The following is a 19,841-nucleotide window of genomic DNA, read 5'->3' as shown; positions in this document are numbered from 1 at the left end:
AAGCTTGCCAAGCCAGGGAACATTCTGACCTTCTTTCATGGAACAGTAACTATTTGCCTTTGTAAGCAGAATTTCATCTTTATGCCTGGGCTCTATTCCATTATACAAAAGACAGTTGTGTCCCCCAAAGTTCATGTGTTGGAAACGTAATCGCTAATGCAGTGGTGTTGAGAGGTGGGATCTTTAAGAGGTGATTAAGTCATGGGGGCTCTGCTCTCATTGGTGGATTAATGCTGTCATCTTGGGAGTGGGTTCATGATCACGGGAGTGGGTTCCTGGTAAAAGGATGAGCTCGAACACTTGCTGTCTCATGCACGCTCTCTTTCCTTCCACATTCAGCCATGAGATGACTCAGCAAGAAGGCCCTTGCCGGGTGTGGGCCCCTCAACTTTGGACTTCCCAGTCTCCTGAACTGTAAGAAATGAATCTCTCTTCTTTATAAATCACCTATTATGAGATATTTTCTTGTAGCAGCACAAAATGGACCAAGACAACAGTCCTTCTGTCATCTAGCTGGCTTGCAGATTTTCAGTGCCTACTGTGTGTCCCTGGTGCACTGTGCTGGGTGCTGGAGATACAGAATGTCTCACTTTTTTGGAAGTCACATTCCCTAGGGGGCAGATGGGGGAAGATGGAAAGATGGGCGGGGAAGGGGAAGATGTGGTGGTAGTTGTCAGGAGGAGGTAGCAGAGCTCGACTTGAAATAGATAGGGGACCAACGCAGAGGTCATGAAGCAGGGGAGGAAGACTGCTGAAGGAGTCTGTTCTCTTTGTGCGTAACCAACCATCTGAAAACTTACTGGCTTAAAACAACCACCATTTTATTTATTGCACAGTTCCATATTTGCGTAACCAACCATCTGAAAACTTACTGGCTTAAAACAACCACCATTTTATTTATTGCACAATTCCATAGGTCATGAAAACTTACTGGCTTAAAACAACCACCATTTTATTTATTGCACAATTCCATAGGTCAGGAATTTGGGCAATGCTACCCCACGTAGTGTCAACTGAGGTCACTTGGTGGTAGTCAGCTGATGGAGGGGCTGGTCTTGAGAGTCCATAATGGCTTCACTCACATGACTGGTGCCTGAGCAGAGTGGCTGGAAGGCCAGGCTCAGCTGAGACTGCCAATCTAGTGACTAGTGCGGCCTCCTCAGTGTGGCAGTCCCAGGGTGGTCGGATGTCTTACATGGCAGCTCAGGGATCCTAAGACTCCCAGGCAGAAGCTGCAGGGCTTTTCCACACCTGGCTTTGGAAGTCTCAGAACATCACTTCTGCACCCTGTCAGTAAGCAAGTTACTAAGGCCAGCCCAGATTTAGGGTGAAGGAATTAGACTCTACCTCTCAGTGGGAGAGGTAATGAGGAATTTGTAGTCCTCTTTAATCTGCCTCACTCTGTTCCTGGATAGGAGAGCCACTGGGAGACTTTAGGGAGGGAGGGTTGGATGATGTGCTGGCTGCATAATGCATGATCAGATGTGCTTTTAGATTTGGGGGCAAAGATCAGACAGTAGGGGCTAAAGAGCCAGCAAAGGTTGGAAGTAGGATAATGGATGTGGAGTACTTTTTCAAGATTCTTGGCTGTGAGGAGAAGATGGGAATGAGGGTGGAGGCTCAGAGTGATGCTTAAGATTGGATATGTTTGCTTGTTTTTCCTTTGTTTTGGAGATGGGTGAGGTCACCAATGACCTGTTCTTTTCCAAATTATGGTTGTGCATTTTCATTCTCTTAACTGGTTACACACTGTTGGAATTCTGTCTTCTCTTGCCTTTGGTGATATAACTTTCTCCTAGTCCTGATCCCTCTGCCTGTGACTAAGGAAGGGTTGTTTTCTTATAGGGTCTATTTCCTAGGCTCTGTCCCATCTGTCCTTGCTTCCTTATTCTGCACCTTTTTCTTGCATAATCTCTTTCTCATGATTTGAGACCTTCACTTGCATGGTGAAGGTCTCAAGTCTATAACTTGTATGGATCCCCAGAACTATCTGTCCATCTGTCTCTTGCATGTCTCCTCCTGGATGTCCCTGTAATTCCTGTTCTTGTTTCTAATAGTATTATCAGCCTGACCAGACCAGAAGCCTGCATGATTTTCCCTTTATCTGTCTCTCTCCCTGTGTATCCAAACAGGTCACCAAGTAGTGCTGATTTTGCCTTTTAGACCAGGGTTCTTAACTGTGGCTGCATGTGGGCATCACCTGTGGAGCTTTGCACAGATGCACACCTGAAGCCCCATCCCAGACTTACAAATCAGACTTAGGTGTGCATATTTTTATAAAGCTTCCCAGGTAATTCTGATGTTCACCTCACACTGAAAACAACTCTAAAATTTTTCTCTAATTCTCTAACTCATTTCCACCATTGCTGCTTTGGTTTAGGCTTTTATAGTTCCCTGTGGCTGCCATTATGAATTACCACAAACTTGGTGGCTTAAAACAACAGCTATTTATTCTCTCAGTTCTGGAGGCCACAAGTCTGAAATCAAGGTGTTGGCAGGGCCGTGTTGCCTCCAAAGGTTCTAGGGGAGAATCCTTCCTGGCCTCTTCCAGCTTCTGGTGGCTCCAGGTGTTCCTTGGCTTGTGGTTGCATCATTCCAGGCTTTGCCTCCATCTTCACATGGTCATCTCCTCTTTATCCTTGTGTGTCTGTTACAAAGACACTCGCCATTGGATTTAGACCCCATAGGTAATACAGGGTGATCTCATCTGGAGATCCTTAACTTATTTACATCTGCAAAGATCCTTTTTCCAAAAGGTCACATTCTAAAAGGTTTTAGGACAGGAACATATCTTTTGGGGGACCACCATTAAACCCACTACACACACCCCATGGCTGTGATGTTCTCCCATCTGGTTATCTTGCCTCTAATCTGGACATCTCTCTAGTCCATCCTGCACTGTGCTGCCCTGGCAATTACTTTATATATCCAATCATGTTAGCCATTCGCTTCAGTCTTGCCAGACTCTCCATTCCCCTTATCATGGACTGCCAGGCTGTTGTGATCTGGCCCCTGCCTACCTTTTGCCTTCCTTTCCCACTCCTTCCTCTCCTGTTGAACTTTATGCTCTGGCAGTACCTGTAGTCTTCCTTGCCTTGTACATGCTGGCTTGTCTTAGGTTTCGAGACATTTCAAGCAGTGTCTCTTCCATGAAGCCTTCCCCAATGCCTCTTCCCAAGTGCTTTGTACTACTAGTGCATCTTGTTACATGTGTATTTTATCACACTTGTTTTTGCGCCTTTCTCTCCTAAGTAGAGAGCCCCGCGAAGGTGGGGTAGCTGATATTCATCGTCATAGCTCTAATACTTGGCATTATAAATATTGAATGAATGACCATGTAGCTTAACCTAATTGGAAACTTGTCTCATCTTGACACTGGTTTTTCCACCACCACCTTAATTATTTCCAACAGGATTTTTAACCTATCATCATCTAGATGTATTAAGTAGGCAATCTCTAAGTAGACTGGCTTATTATTTGCTTAACCTGCAGTATCTGTGCATCTGTGCTCAGGCAATTTAAGTTAAAATGTTTCTGCATGTGATAAGGTTGACATTTCTGTCTCCCGCTCCCCACCCCATATTAGATATGCCTTGTGGGTTGTAAGTAGCAGAAACCAACCTGAGTTAGCTGAAACTAAAAAGAATTTCATGAACAAGGGTCAGAGTACATCTGGGCCAATAGAAAGCCTTACGACTACTCTTTCCATCTCTTTTTGCTGCTTGTCTCTGTTCATCTGCTTCATTCTTCACTTTGTCTGCTTCTTCAGTCGTGTAACAGATTGTGACATCCCCACTTCTTCTGTGTTTACGTCGTACAGCTCTAGCCAATGACAGAGACTGGGTGGTTGTCTCTTTGTCCCAGTTTTGTATTTTCCAGGGTGAGAATGTTGTTGGCTAGCTTGGGCCAGATGTCCACATCTGGCCAGTCAGCTCCAGGGTGGCGGAGAGGATGGTGGCTTGGCCATTTCATTCAATCATGAGCTGGGGCTCACCTTTGGGAATTATGGGCTAGATTCCAGAGAAGGGAGTGTCGTGAGCAGATGGCCTGAAAAGTGTCTGCCACTCTCTTTCTAAGCTAAGTCCTGTTGATCAGGAATGTGTAATTGAGAGAAGGATGCAGCACAGATCTAGGTAAAAGTAAGAGGCATAGGTCTTTTTCCAGATCTTGTACTAATTGTCCCTAGGCCACAGTAGTGAAAATTTCCTCTAAATTGTTTACAATCCTGGCTTTAATTGGTTCATGTATGTTTCCCTTAATGTAGAATGTTCATCTTGATTTTAGTGATGTGCAAATCTATTAAAACAAAGTGCGTTTATAATCGTTGTGTACTCATGGATATTTTATAGTGATTATAAATATGTTTAAGAAAATAATGTACGTTATTCTCATCTTGCCTGAGAAAAATTAGAGGAATAAGACTTGAAATAAATTATCTCATTATTCTAGAGACATTTTTATATAGCTGACATTCCTTTGTGATGGAATTAGAAACACAGTGGGAATAACTTCCAGTGATAATTTAAAGCCATCAGCAGACTGTAGTTACCTATTCAACTTGTAAAACACACACACACAAAACCCCTTTGTTCCAACTTGTACAGTTCTGGAGTGACCCACACATCCCCTCTTCCCCACACCGGCCACCATACTTTTTTTTCTGGGTGTAGCTGGAGAAGTGGAAAAGCCCAATGGGTCACTGGACAAGACCGTTAGGACAGGAACAAGCCACCAGATCTGCTGTCCCCTAACTTTGGTGTTTTGAGAGAGCCTTGGAGCCGTCATATTTGTTCATATAAATCGTAAATCATTTCCCTCCCTTCTTTTAGTTCTTTTCTTGAAAAGAGCTTCTGCCCAGGTGTAGGTGGAAAATAGTCATCTCAATGTGGCAGCATGGGACAGCAGTGATTAGAACCTACAGAGACTGGTTAATCCAGAATTAGAAAATACAGTTGAAAATTGAAATGCTAGCTGCAGTCAATTCTGCATTTTCTCTTAAACACTGATAGTAGCTAAATACAGGAAATCTACTTAAAGACATATGTTTTCCAGTTAACTCTCTAAGCTTTTTTTTTTGTTGTTGTTTAAATGAACTAAAACTTGTTTATAATTTTTTCAAGCTATTTTTTGGTAGCCCTACAGTGTAGATTTCAAACAGAAACAGAAATGAATGTAGAGAATTCAGGACTTCTAAGAGAGCAGGTACTAAATTTGGTCTTTTTACAACTAAAGAGCCTGTGGACAGCACTAACATGATTTAGTAGTGAGAGATCAGGTGTAATTACTATGCTCCTTCCTAACTAGTTCATTTAAAAATATTTCTCCAGTGTTTCTATGGGGTCCATTAGAATGGCACTAGCTGAATGCGCCAGTGCCTCTGAAGAATACCCATTTGCTTATTTATACTCTGTCTCTTTGCAAAAAGATTTGAAGCGTCTGACTTTATAGAATAAGAAACCTATGATTACTTGTACATCACTCTTAAATTTAGTTTCTGGGAGTGATTTGAATTTCATTATAGCTGAAGTCTGTTTTGCAGCCCTTTCCTTTTGTGAGGTGTTTCATGGGCAATTCTTTAAGACTGTCCCTGTCTTTTCTTGTATTCCGTCTAACTTTTATGATTAAAACTTTTGAAGTCTGCAAATAAGTGAACTCTTTCCTTTCTCTTTCTAGGTACAATGGTGCTTTACCCAATGGAGACAGAGGACGGAGGAAAAGCAGATTTGCTCTCTATAAGCGGCCCAAAGCCAATGGCGTCAAACCCAGCACGGTCCATGTAATATCCACACCCCAGGCGTCCATGGTAGGTGGCTCCTGCAGAGTTGGGAGGGCCACTAAACAAACAAATACGTCTGAAGACATTGCAGATCGTCTCCTGGGGAGGGATGGGCAAGTACAGTCTGTCCTGTTATGAACCATTGTTTCAGGATACAAAGCAAGTAGCATTTATCAATATGGAATAGTTATGGCTGGAAGATATGTGATGTTCTTTATCCTAAAGAGTTTTTGTATTAAATCTTGGAAAAAAACCACATGAAGATTTGTTATTTTTCTTTTTTAATGGAGTGCAGTACATGTTTTCACATAATCTGTATGCACGTGAAATTGAATTTGTGTGATCGTTAGAAAGATGGGAAGTAAACAGAGCTAAGTGGTGTAAGACATGTGCTATACATATTTCTTATAAGTTTGAAGTGAATAAAATGGTAAATTTAAAAAAAGGATTATTTATTTGTTTCCTGATATATAAGTGGGGAAAAATCTGAGTTTCCATTCTAGTTGATACATTTTACATGAGATTTATGATAATTTTTCTTCAATTACATAAATTCTTTAATGTGTAATATAGTTACCTTTTCTGTACAGTAATTATACTTACCTGAAGTACTGACTAACATGACTGTACATGTTTAGCATCATGGGTTTGTACCATGTAGAATAAATAAATTCTTGACTTCTATTTTTACTGAAAACCCATTTTCAAAGAGACACAAATGGCTTCATGGAAAAGCACAGGGTATTTACACACAGTGGGAACAGTGTAGATCACCTTTGTTTGTTTCTGAAACTGTGCCATGAAAAGAATTTATAAGAATGCACCAATTAAGATCATCTTGTGTTAATGAGGGAATGAGCAGATAAGAAAATATCAAATACCAAGGAAGCAGAAAAGGAAAGATTAATATTTAGTGGACAAGCTTTTGACTAGAGAAAGAGAAATAAACTAAAAAGGAAGGACATTTTGTAAGAAAAATAAAGGAAATTCAGGTTTACAAAGATTCTGAGGAAAGGAGGAGATAAAGTAGCAACAAAATCTTGGAAGGTCAAGGAAGTATGAGAAACATTTTATAGTCCAAAAATATTTGGTGAAGACAGATACCAAGACGAATGTTTTTAAGCATGTAAAGAGTGCTGAAAATGTCCTGCTATGATAAACGTGGTCCTTATAATTTTGTCTCTTGATATTTATCTTTCCTTTCCTTCCTCTGGATTTATACCTTTTTGTATTTTTTTTAAATCTTGGGTTTTATATTAATACAATGGCTAACATTTAAAAAATTTATAGAAATCCTGCTTTAATTACTCAGTCTTCATGTTGTAATAGAATATGAAAATTTGCAAACTGTTAGGAGATAGTGGTCCTTCCTTAGTCTTTACCCGCCTCCATCCCCTCCCATTTAGCCTTTTATGTTATAACTTTATATCTGGATTTTACTTCAAGTTATTTAGACTATAAATGTTTTGGTAGTTGTCTATCTAAATCTGTGTTTAAAAATATTCCTTATAGTACTAAGAATAGAGCAAGTTGGGTTTTGGTCTTGACCCTCTTATAATCTGGGAAAATATGTTTTCAGTGCCTCAGTTGACTCATTTATAAACCGAGCAAATTGGCTACAGACAGGAACCATGTTGAATCAGATAAGATATCTTGGTTATAAGCAACAGAAATTATTCTGGCTAAGAAAAAAAAAAGCAAAAATGGAGAAATTAGTATAGGAGAGAGTAGAAGTAGCTCTCAGAATCAGGGGAGAAGTTGAGTAACGAGGTTTTGTGAGTGAGAAGAAGTGGAGTGAGTGTCAGTGGAGTTAACATGGATATTCTTCAAAGGTGTCATAAAGTGACTTGACTCCAACCACCTTCTGTCTCTTTTAAAGGTTTTACTTTTACACTGTCAGGAAAGAGAATCTGCTAGGCCTAGCCTGGGTCACTCATCCATGAGTGAGGCGGATGGATAGCAGGCGTATCTATCCTGAGCTGACCAGCCACCCCTGTGGCTTTGCCTTATTCACCTTATTCGTCTTTGTGCCTTTGCCTTGAGGGCCTTGTCCATAGTAAGTACTGAATGGTGGTTTGTACAGTGAACAAGAGCTAAATCTACCTCTTCCGTCCTGCACAAACCTAGGACCTAGTCCCATGTCCCTCCCTCCTCCTGGTCCCTCTCAAATGCTCCTCCCCAGCCAGCTGTGCCCAGCAGCTCCTGCTGCTCGATTTGTGCTGTTGGCCCTTCTACTGGGAGCTCCACTCGGTTGTGAGCAAAGCCCCTATGTATTTAACCTTTTCTTCAAATGTTTCTCCACTGCCTGGTGAACCTGAATCTGATTGTAAACTAAGCTTTTTTTTTTTACTCTTTTTACTCTTTTTTCCATCTCCAGTTTGTGGAACTAGAGATGATTTCATTCTGCTGCTTCCACTTCAGTCTTCTCTCTTTTACATTATTAATTTAAGCTACCTTTCCCCCAACTTCTGTTGAACTTGCTGACCTACAGCTCACTCCTCCACATGCTCCAGTGACTCAGTACCCAACCTGGTTCCTTTCTCCCTGACTCCTATAGCATCCAAGGTTCATAGTACTTTTCACTCAGTTTCAGAAACTCATTTCTGTTCCAGTTTTCCCCCAGTTACAGTGTACATTACAGCTTGTTGTCACTGGAAGTGACCACAGTTCATTCTGCTCCTGTGTGCATATCCTTTCTTATCCACTGTCATCAAGACATCTGGCCCTTTAGCTTGTCCTCATTTGCCATGGTTGTTGGTGCATTGGGCTTCCCCAGGTACGTCTTAACTGTGCCCCAGATTCTCTTTCTCCTCCTGAGTTCCTGGCTTTGGGCCCTTCCCAGGCCCTGCTGGGCTATTTTTCTTGTTGTCTTTGTTGCTTACTCCACATTCCTCAGAATTCCGGTGTTTGACCTGAATCGACCTGAATCGATGGTGGTTTCTCTGCTCTGAGGTTTCTGATTCTGCAGAATTGGTAATGAACGTGCATCTTTGACTGGAGTTGTAAAAGTGGGTGGCTGTGATTATCTATTGTTAGGATGCGAGCACTTTGCCAGCTGTTGTTTCTTTGCCCTGCCACAGATGTTCCTCTGCCCCACCATCTGGGGCAGACCAGGGATCGGGAGGAGACCTCCTAGTCTTCCATGTATGTCAGCATCTGAGCCGAGTCAGAGGAGGATGGCAAGCAGTGCCACTATTGTGTCATTTCTATTTGTATCATCTTTAGTTGTGTACATATTTGCTCTTGGGATAACACAGGTATTCCTCTGATTATGTAGTGTGTAAAAAAGTCCTGTTTTTTGTTGGCTGTCCTGTTACATGATCATAGGGCCTTTAGCAATGTATTCACCCATTGATTTATTGAATAAATGTTTATCTAGCACGTTCCATGGCCAGGCACCATGCCAGCTCTCGGATATACTGCAGTGAGCAAACACATCTGCATGAAGCCCAGCAGCTAGTGAGTAGGCAAAGAAGAAGAATCGTGTGAATACACATGTGAGTGCACGTGTGAGAAGTGCTGTGAGGGAGGGGCACAGGGGTTGGACTGGGCAGACAGGGAAGGGTCTCGGAGGGAGCGGTGTGTGAACTGCAAGCTATAGGGAGAGAAGAGTTGGCCAGGAGAGCAGAGAGATCGGGAGTCTTGTGGGTCTGGCTGGAGAATTTGGATTTTTCTCTAAGTAGAAACTTTGACGGGTGTTAAGCAGAGGGATAGCAGGGTATGACTGAGAATTTAAGTTGATTTATGTGTATTCATTTACTTTTTTATGATACGGGGCAACTATTTTGCTCTTACTCGGTCAGTAAATGGTATGATGGTGGTGGTGGCAATGGTGCTGATGCTGGTGCCTGATAGGGGAGTATTTTGCTAGCAGCGTGGTTTAAATTTAGCAACATTACTGTGGAGAACTCTTCATCATGGTTTTCCCGTCTTAGATTATGCTTTATTGCAATCTCCTTTTGGTTTTTTTTTTTTTTTTTAACTTTTAAAAAGTAACTGAAAATCACTTCGTTCCAGTTGGCATATTTCAGAATGGAAAATATCAGTGGTCTTTGAGTGATAGTTTAGAGAAAAATTAGAGCTGTGTAATATGATGGCTATGACCAGGCTGCTCTTCAGCCTGGTGGTAGTGGCAGCTGGGGAGCGAGATCTCCTAGTCGGTGTGGCTTCCCTGTTGATAAAATATTGAAACTCTTCCTTATTGGCTGATGAATAATAGTAACCATGAGAAGTGCTAAAACTAATAATATAATTTCCAGTGTAAACTCTTTAATGTAAACTGATTTTGTAGGATGTAGTGAAACTACTTTGGAAGCACTCACTGTCTTTCCAGATTGTGTCTTGATGGCAGTGAAAGTCATTTCTCTACAGCATATTCATTATGCAGCTGGAACCTTTTGTGCTGTAGGAGAACCGTCGGTTTATCATTATCCGCAGACTTTCTAATTGTTACTGCTTTTAAATAGTTGAGTTTTAAATAGGTATGACTTTGGTTTCTTTCATTGTTATTGCATTATAACTCTTGGGTTAGTAGTGTGTGGTGTTTGATATTAATAGGTTTAAGAATTAAGTTAATGAAGTATTTTATTATACAGGGAGAAGCAATAAAGTTTGGATAAGTTTTCTCCTTTTAGATATCATAAACATGAATATTCTGAATCTGTGAGAGAAAAAAAAAAGAAGTAATAGTAATTAACTGTAGTCCAGAATGTCTTTCAATATTACACGGTAACAGAAACCTAAAACAAATCATTCGTATTTCTAGAATGAAAAACAATTGATTATTTCAATGAAACATATAAACATGAATCAGTTCCCCCAAAATTAAAATAATAACTTCCAAAAAATTTAATCAAGGCATTTTGACAAAGCAAAGGAACGAACATGAGGCATTAATACAATATATTATATAGTTTTAAAATAATTTTCTGACATAAAGTATTTATTAGGACTTCAGAAAGTATTTTTTATGTGAATGTATCAGGGCAGTTTAGATTTATGGTCCTGCTTGTTGCAAAACATGTATCTACTAGATGAAAAAACACTTTTTGGCAAACTTGTAAATCAGGACAGTAAAATTTCAGTCATTATTGACAAAGCTCCAACCATTTCACATAGTATTTTAATAATTTACTTAAAAGTGCAATATTCAAGACTTTGACGGTAGTGTGATGATTTTTGTTGATTTTATGGAGCTGGAAGGAACAACATCTGAAACATATTTCAGAAGTATTTATTTGTCATCTCAAGAAATATTGTTTCAATGAGAAATATTTACATGAAAGCCTTATGAATTCTGTACAGATAGGATAAGTATGATGCTGGGGGCGGGAAGTGTCTCAGCTGAAATTCTAGAAAAAATTCTGGATGTTTTCATTTGGAAGGCAGCTATGCTTGCCAGTATACTACCAATGCCACCCCAGGATGTTTTCATTTGAAGCTGTCTCACTTGTATTTAGTTATCTCTGGATGATGCAGTAGAAAGATAAACCAAGTAAACCACTTAATATTTTTTCTTGAAATTTTTATGTTTATTATCTTATATCAAATAAATACTGGAGAATTAAATAACACAGTGAAGGGCTTGAGATAATTGAAGTATTTGGACCTTGATGGGTAGCCTGTGGTACTGTTAATGCAGACTCAGTTTGGAAAGTGTATAAAGACTTGAATGTTCACTTTAATGGAAATTGTGAGATGTGATTTGGACAATTAAATATTTTTAGAGATTTTGGCTTTATTACATGATGTTCTAAACAATGTCAAATTTTCCTTTGGTTTTAGAAGAAAGATAAGTTTCAATTATTAAGATGGACAGATTTATTTGACAAATAAAAGGTGATAGAACATTTAAAACCAAATACAGGAAACTATGATAGAGAAGCAGAGGATGTTAGAGAAGCAAATTTTAAATGAAACAAAATATTAATTTCAAGAGAAAGCATATTAAATTAGCCAACAAATTACATGAATATGTACTTATTTGATGACAAATATGAAAAATCCAAGTAACTTTTAATAACCTTTCAACTTACTGATTCCTAGAACTTGTCCAGTTGATGTTTTCAAAGTACAGATTGAAGGTTAACAAAATTTTGTAAAATTAATCCAAATAATTAAATATGAGAGTCCAGTAAGTGATTTTCATGGCTTAGGTGATAACAGAAGTAGTGAATATAAAAATCTCTGTATTATTAGGGCTGAAAAAAAATTGAATTTAATTGATATTAGGTCAGCAAAAGGTAATAGAACTGTATATATTGACTCAATTCACCCATTATCTTTCAATTAATGGGTGAAGTTATTGGAAGAGTTTTGTTTCTTGTGTCAAATCATAGCTCAGACATTGTTTGGCTTGTGACAGATACGTTAAATAAAGGGTCACACCAGTAATTTCTAACAATTAACAGATGACTTAGAAATTATTAGCATGATTTGAATGATTGGTACTATAACTTGCATCACTTGGGTACAGTTTCATAATTTGTGTAGTTCATATTTAGGGAATCAATCGGAATATTTTTATTTATTTAGATTTTGGGTTTTTTTTTTGTTTTCTTGGTTATGAATATTCATGAGATACAAAGCTGATTGTCACCCCTTGTGCCCAAGATGTGAAGGCCAGATCCATACTGGCAGCATGCTCATTACCACAAATTGCGATTGTACCCCGTGTCCCCCACACAGTTATCCCAACCTCCCTCCCCATCCCTCTTCCCCCCTCTCCACTTTGTATACCAAGGTATGTTTTCTCCCTCTGCAAGTCCAACGCACCACTGTGGTCTTTCTCTTCCTCCTTCTTTCTCTGTTAGCTCCCACTTATGAGCAAGTACATGTGGTATTTATCCCTCTGTGCTTTGCTTATTTCACTCAACATAAGTTTCAACAAGCTCATCCATGTTGTTGCAAATGGGAGAATTTCATTCTTTGTTATGGCAGAGTAGTATTCTATGGTGTATATATACCACAGTTTCCTTATTATGGCAGAGTAGTATTCTGAGTAGTATTCTATGGTGTATATATACCACAGTTTCCTTATCCAATCATCCATCAATGGACATTTAGGTTGGTTCCATATCTTGGCTATTGTGAACAGAGCTGCAGTGAACATGGGAGTGCAGGTATCCCTTTGACATGATGATTTCCATTCCTTTGGGTATATACCTAGAAGTGGGATTGCTGGATTGTATGGAAGATCTTTCTTTAGTTGTTTGAGAAACCTCCATACCATTTTCCATAGTGGTTGTACTAATTTACAGTCCCACCAACAATTTAGGACCATTCCCTTCTCTCCACACCCTTGTCAGCATTTGTTATTCACTATCTTTTTGAGTATAGCCAATCTAACTGGGATGAGGTGATAACTCATTGTGGTTTTAATTTGCATTTCCCTGATGACTAGTGATGTCAAGCATTTTTTCATGTACCTGTTGGCCATTTGTATATCTTCCTTTGAAAAATGTCTGTTCAGCTCCTTTGCTCATTTTTTTGTTGGGCTGTTTTTTTACTGTGTAATTGCTTGAGTTCCTTATATATTATGGATATTAATCCCTTGTCGGATGCATAGTTAGCAAAAATTTTCTCCCACTCTGTAGGTTGTCGTTTCATGCTGTTGATTGTTTCCTGTCCAGTACAGAAGCTTTTTAGTTTGATATAGTCTCATTTGTTTATTTTTTATTTTGCTGCTTGTGCTTTTGGGCTCATGTTCATACACTCAGACCTAGTTCCTGAAGTGTTTCACCTATATTTTTCCTTAGTAATTTTACAGTTTCAGGTCTTATACTTAAGTCTTTAATCCATTTGGAGTAAACTTTAGTATATGGTGAGAGGTGCAGATCTAGTTTCATTCTTCTGCATATGGATATCCAGTTTTCCCAGCACCACTTACTGAAGAGGCAGTCTTTTCCCCAGTGTAGATTTTTGTTGCCTTTGTCCAATAGCAGATGGCTGTAAGCCTGAGGGGTGATTTCCGGGTTCTCAATTCTGTTCCACTGGTCTGAATGTCTATTTTTATGCCAGTACCATGCTGTTTTGGTTAGAATAGCTTTGTAGTATAATTTGAAGTCAGGTAGTATTATGCCTCCAGCGTTATTTATTTATTTATTTTTTGCTCAGATTGCTTTGGCTATTCAGGGTCTTTTGTTGTTCCATATGAAAGTTAAGATTGTTTTTCCCATTTCTGTAAAGAATGCCATTGGTATTTTGATGGAGATAGCATTGAATCTATAGATCGCTTTGGGTAGTAAAGTTTTCCAATCCAAGAGCATGGAATATCTTTCCATTTTTTTGTGTCTTCCTTAATTTCTTTCAGTAGTGGTTTGTAGTTCTCATTGTAGAGATCTTTCACCTCCTTGGTTAAATGGATCAATGGGAATATTTTAAAATATTTTATTTACATACTTAATAATTTTATTACAGTTCTTATTATTAAATATTCACTCCTGGAAAGAATAATATTCATAAATATATCTGTGATTAGGTGATTTATCCCACTTTATGTTTTACATAGAATTCCCTTTCCCCACCCCTTCGTATAACTTCGTATAATGTATGCTATACGAAGTTATTACGTATGTTTTACATAGAATGAGTTTTAACATCAATTATTGGTTATTATTAACTGTCTGTTACATTTCTGTAAATTTTGACTAATCAATACTTTTTTTATAAATGTTTTTGTAAGATTTTTTGATAGTTTTGTTATTGTGGATAGTGTTAAGTAATTTGTGACTTATTTATTTATTTATTTATTTATTTTGTTTAGTTTTTTACTTTTCTTATTCACAAAGTAATCATTAGGGTTTCTAGGTTAAATACATTTTCTTTCAAAACACCTAAATTAAATGTTGAGATTTTTACTGCCGTGTTTAAACTAAACAACTGTTTCAGATCTGAAACAGCATAACTATTTGTCACCACTTCTTCCGACAGATTTGTGTGCGAGTCTTTCAGATTTTAAGATATTTTATAGTAAATTTAAAATTAAAGTTTGAAGTATGATTCATAGTGCCTACCATGAATACTTCCAGAAGAGTTGATTCAGAATATCACATTTTTCTTAGTTTCAGTAATTCATATAGTTTGACACTAACATTTTTTTCTCTCACCCCTTTTCTAGCATATAGTTTCATGTTTTTAAGCACTGGTAACGAATGTGGTTTTTTTTTCTATGTACGTGTATTGATATTTAACATAAATCTCTGCTGTGCAGTGGGGACAGAAGAATTATTCGTGGTTTTCTAGCAAAAGGGACATCTATCTTTTCTGTACAGTTGGCCTGCCTTATCCATGGGTTTTGTATCTGTGGATTCAACCAATTACTGATCCAAAATATTAGGGAAAAAAAAGGGTGGTGCATCTGTACTGAACATATACAGACTTTTTTCCTTGTCATTATTCCCTAAACAATACAGTATAACAACTGTTCACGTAGCATTTACATTATATTATAAATCTAGAGATGATTTAAAGTATACAGGAAGATATGTGTAGGTTATAGGCAAATATTGTGTCATTTTATGCAAGGGACTTAAGCATCTGTGGATTTTGTTACCTGCAGGGTGTCCTGTAACCAACTTCCCAGGGTTACTGAAGGATGATTGTATTTGTGGTTGGGAGAAAAATGCCCCCCTACCCCCCAAAAGATGCCCACACTTTAATCTCAGCCAATCTCTATGAATATGTTACTTTAATGGCAAAAGGGATTTTGCAGATAGAATTAAGGTCATGGAATTTAAAGTAGGGTGATTATCCTGGATTATTATTCAGGTGGGCCCATTGTAATCACATGGGTCCTTAACAGTGGAAGAGGAAGGCAGAGACACAAAGAGAGGTGAAGGAAGAAGGGGCAGGAGAGATTTGAAGCCTGAGAGCGACTCAACCTTTTTCTAGATTGGGAGATGGAGGAAGGGGGCTATGAACTGCGGAATGCAAGCAGCCTCTAGGAGCTGAGGACAACCCTGGCAGCCAGCCAGCAAGTAAACAAGGACTTCAGTCCTGTAATCACATGGAACTCAATCCTGCGGGCATCCTAAGTATCCCTGGAAACAGATTCTTCCCTAGGACCTCCGTAAGGAATACCTTGCTGCCGGTGCCTTGATTTCAGCCTTGTGAGATTCAGGCTGGCCTTCTGACCAACAGATCTGACCAAAAGATTGGGATAATCAATTTGTATTGTTTTTAGCTGCTAAGTTTTATGGTAATTTGTTACAGCAGCAAGAGAAAACTTATACGTGCTATTTTATGGGAAATGAAGTACAAAATACCTTATATTACTGAACAGCTCTTAACCTTGTGTTGGGGGGAACAAAAGGATGGGCAAGGAATGAAATAACAGAGTCAGGGAAGGGGGCTTTTTGTTTCTTTTCCTTTTAAAAATCTTTTGGATCCAGACTGTTAGACCAGGAAAGCTTGATATAACACTCAGTAACTTAATTATCAGTGTAATTATCTGCATTACTGATATACACTAATTATAATTTTGAGTTGATGCATGTATTAGTTGGAAAATCATTTAATTTGTGTTGTCCGTAAAGCACAATTGTAGTTGCTTTTAACATGTCAGTGTGAGAGAATACTTGTATTTGTATTTATAATCATTCTTTTACTCAGACTTATTTGAATTTATGACCCTGATGCAGGCACTTGAACCCATCTTCGCATGGAGGAAGAGAATCTTTTGCTGTAACTTTCCTTCTTAAAAACATGGAGTGTTACCTTTGGAAGGAACTATATTCAGACTGAGTCCTCATTGTACAAACGAAGGACTTACCGAAGTTCGGAAAAGCCCGATAAGTTGTCTTATGTCACTAAGCCAGGTGTGTTGCGCAGGGCCCAGGAATGTAGGTCTGTTGCTGTAGGTAGCAGGAGGAAAATACTCTGGAGGATGGGACCCAGGCTGGATTCTGCTCCTGATTTTCCCACCTACCAAGAGTGTGACTTGGAAAGTCCATTCATTTTCAAACTAGGATTGCTGTAATGATGAAATGAATGAATATGACATTTGCCAGTAAAAATAGAAGTTGGTTTATAGACTTACAGGTTAGTAGCACTATTAGGATAAGCTGTCAGTCTGAAAGCAAGTGCTCTGCAGAGTCTTTTCTACAAAAGAACAATGAGGCTTGTATTTAAGTAGCTGATTGGTTTGCAGTAGTCGTTATGACAGTGTGTGGTAGAAGGTGCATCAGAATAAATTCTGTGCTGCTGAAAAGAAGCATAGACTGCACAGGAGGGACACAGAGGTCCCACTGGTTGACTTGCAAGTGCTGTTGCCTGTTCTGTTACACCTTTTGCTTTTTACATTAAAGTGAGTGGTTGGCCTTATCTTTTGTGAGAAAGCCTCTTTGAAGTCCTGTCATTGCTGACTGATTCACAAGGCTACCTACTAACAAGCTCTTTATTGGTAACACCTATGTTCCAGGTGAGGCATGAAGAAATGGCTTCAGGAGCCTTTGTTTTTGTGGACCCAGCTCATTCCTGCTTCACTCTTTATCTTTATCCTGCTGCCGGGTGAGCCCTGCAAGACTGCCCTGCTCTTGTCTGTGTTCCCCAGGTGGCTGTTTTCCCTTGATGTTTGCCAGCGATGTCCTTATTGCTTAGGATGTGCTCCAGCCTCATATACTAACCTACACTCCCACTATCCTTGAAAACATGGCCCAAATATCATTGCCTGCTGGAAACTCTCCTCACTCCCAGTCTAGGTGAAAGTCCCTTTTTTGAACTGCTAGAGCATCTTTTGCACATCCCCACAAGTTTCCTGATGCTGTCCTAGAGTTGCTGGCTGGCTTCTCTTGTCGTCACCGACAGCAGGCTCCTTGAAGGCAGGGCCTGTCCCTTCATTTCTAAAGTGCCATTTTCCAGCACAGTTTGTTGAATGAGTAACCAAATAGTGTGACCTGCCTTGGCCATGTGCTGGGATAGCTGGCTGTTCTAATAAGTTAGTGCATTGATATTGTGCAATCCCACAGGCACATACATAGATCAGTTTATATCACAGGTACATTTGGTGAATTTTGTCCTGGCTAGTTTTAGAATCTTGGAATTATACGATGTATATTGCTTTATATCCATTTTTTGTTTCCATTTCTTATATTGTGACATTTCCCTATATCATTGAATGACCATTGAAAACTTGATTTTTAACCACTGCATAGTATTTAATTGTGTTAATGTGTTGAATGTATTAAAATTAAAATTTATTAACCCTTCTATTGTTTCCAAATGTTTTTATGATAAATAACATGATGGTAACCAGCTTTGCACAAAAACTTGTATGTATTTCTGGTCTTTTTGCTTTGTGATCTCAGGAGTTACATATCTGTTATTGAGAGTTTTAAGAAGAAATCATTGATAACATTTAAAAAATTTTAAAGAATATTACTCATATTTCATGTCCATTGTGGGTTAGCATGGGGGCTGTGTTCATCACAGAAATTCAGGGACCCAGGATGATGGAGGGCCAATCTTGGTTTATACTTCAAAGATCATGGAGGGAGGAATAGAAATGTAGTTCTTTAAGCTTCTGCCGGGAAATGACATGCTTGTATTCCAGTGGCCAAAGCAAATCTCATGGCTCTGCCTGAGCTCAAAGGTTCAAAAGTTTTGCAGGGAGAAGCATTAAATACTTGCCAGTAGTATAGTCTGCCTCCAGGCTGGTGACACATGAAGGGAAACACTTGGAACATGTCATATGCTTACTACATGGTAGCAATTTATTAATGTTAGCTAATATTATTAGTGATGGTTTCTCTGGAAAGTATTAACTAGCTGTTACAAGAAGTTATAAATTGGCTCAAGAAATGATGAAACCTAGCATCCGCACTTATTGGCAGTTTGATTGTATAAAAAACTTTAAGCTAAAATTTGGCCATTACATATTGTATACAGCTACTGATAGTTTTGTGCCCCACAAATATGTATAATTATTTGCTTCAATAAGAAAGATATTCAGCAAAAAAAAAAATCACAATCTGCAAGTGATTTCTAAATAACCATTTACAGTAAATTAAAAAGAGATTTCCCATAATCTAGTAAAAAACCCAAAAAACGTTTAGCTAAAATGCAGTGATTAAAAATTAAAACTCTATCCTTATGATTTGAATATAGGTTTCCTCTATAAACTTTACAATTTAAATTTATCATTTTCTTCAGATCACAGCTGTAAAGCTTTAATAATGACCAGTTTCTGAATTATTGAACCCACTAACTTTGAAAACCATTGCATGTCCTCACTGAAGAATGTACTTTATTCCAATTAGAACATTTTATAAGGCATTCTTATGGGAAAATGCATCCAACCTAACTCGGTTTTGTTTCCTCATGCATTCTTCAGACTGCCAACACTAGTTTCATTCCTTGCTTTTTTTAACAAAGGAGTACTTCTGTATTTTTTTGCAGTTTGGAGTTAAACCCTTGTTTCACATGAAACAAGATATAAAAAATTTTAAATCCTTCTATAGTGCCTGTTTGAAATTAACATTAATATCAGCGATTTTTCCCCAGCATTAAAAAAGATAATTTTTATTATTTTATTCTGCAACCCATACTATAAATCCAAGAATGTCACATTTTTAAACTTCTAAATAGCATTATTATTTAAGTCTTATAAGGTAGGTAGAACTAATGTTGTTAAATTTGGTTCCCTTAAAATGTGGAAGAATTGAATTCTGGTAAACAAATCTTATCTAGTATTTTTTAAGATGACTGTCTTTACACAAATCTTAAGTGTAGAGTTTTCATAAAGTGAACATACCCATTTACACAGTACCCAGATCAAGAATCAACATTATCGGCACCCCAAGAGACTCCCTTGATCCCCATCTCCGTTCCTATTCCCCTCTCCCAAGGAGTAACCAGGTAACCACCATCCTGACCTAACACCATAGGTTAGTTTTTAAATTTTATATAAATGAGATCTGTAGTATGTACTTTCTTTTTCTGACTTTTTTCATGTAGTATTTATATTTGTGAGTGAAATATCTCATGTTGGATATAATAATAGTTTGTTCATTGCTATATAATATTTCATAGTGTGAATATTCATTCTGCTACCCAGTATGCTTTAAAG

At 38.4% G+C, this 19,841-nt stretch overlaps 1 protein-coding gene across 1 annotated transcript in view; it reads left to right on the top strand.

Annotated features, from left to right (window-relative positions):
* Window positions 1–386: 386 nt before the first annotated feature.
* Window positions 387–19,841, top strand: part of PELI2 (pellino E3 ubiquitin protein ligase family member 2) — a 136,734-nt gene continuing 117,279 nt past the window's right edge. Inside the window, exons 1-2 of the mRNA XM_008578580.1 lie at window positions 387–414; window positions 5,674–5,803. Coding sequence (XP_008576802.1) covers window positions 5,801–5,803 — 3 coding nt within the window. The 5' untranslated portion in view covers window positions 387–414; window positions 5,674–5,800. The remainder of the gene's footprint in view (window positions 415–5,673; window positions 5,804–19,841) is intronic.

Source organism: Galeopterus variegatus, unplaced genomic scaffold, assembly GCF_000696425.1.
Source record: "Galeopterus variegatus unplaced genomic scaffold, G_variegatus-3.0.2 Scaffold1722, whole genome shotgun sequence".
Lineage (NCBI taxonomy): Eukaryota > Metazoa > Chordata > Mammalia > Dermoptera > Cynocephalidae > Galeopterus > Galeopterus variegatus.
Note: the sequence above shows the minus strand (reverse complement) of the source record. Positions and strands in the feature narration are given on the sequence as shown.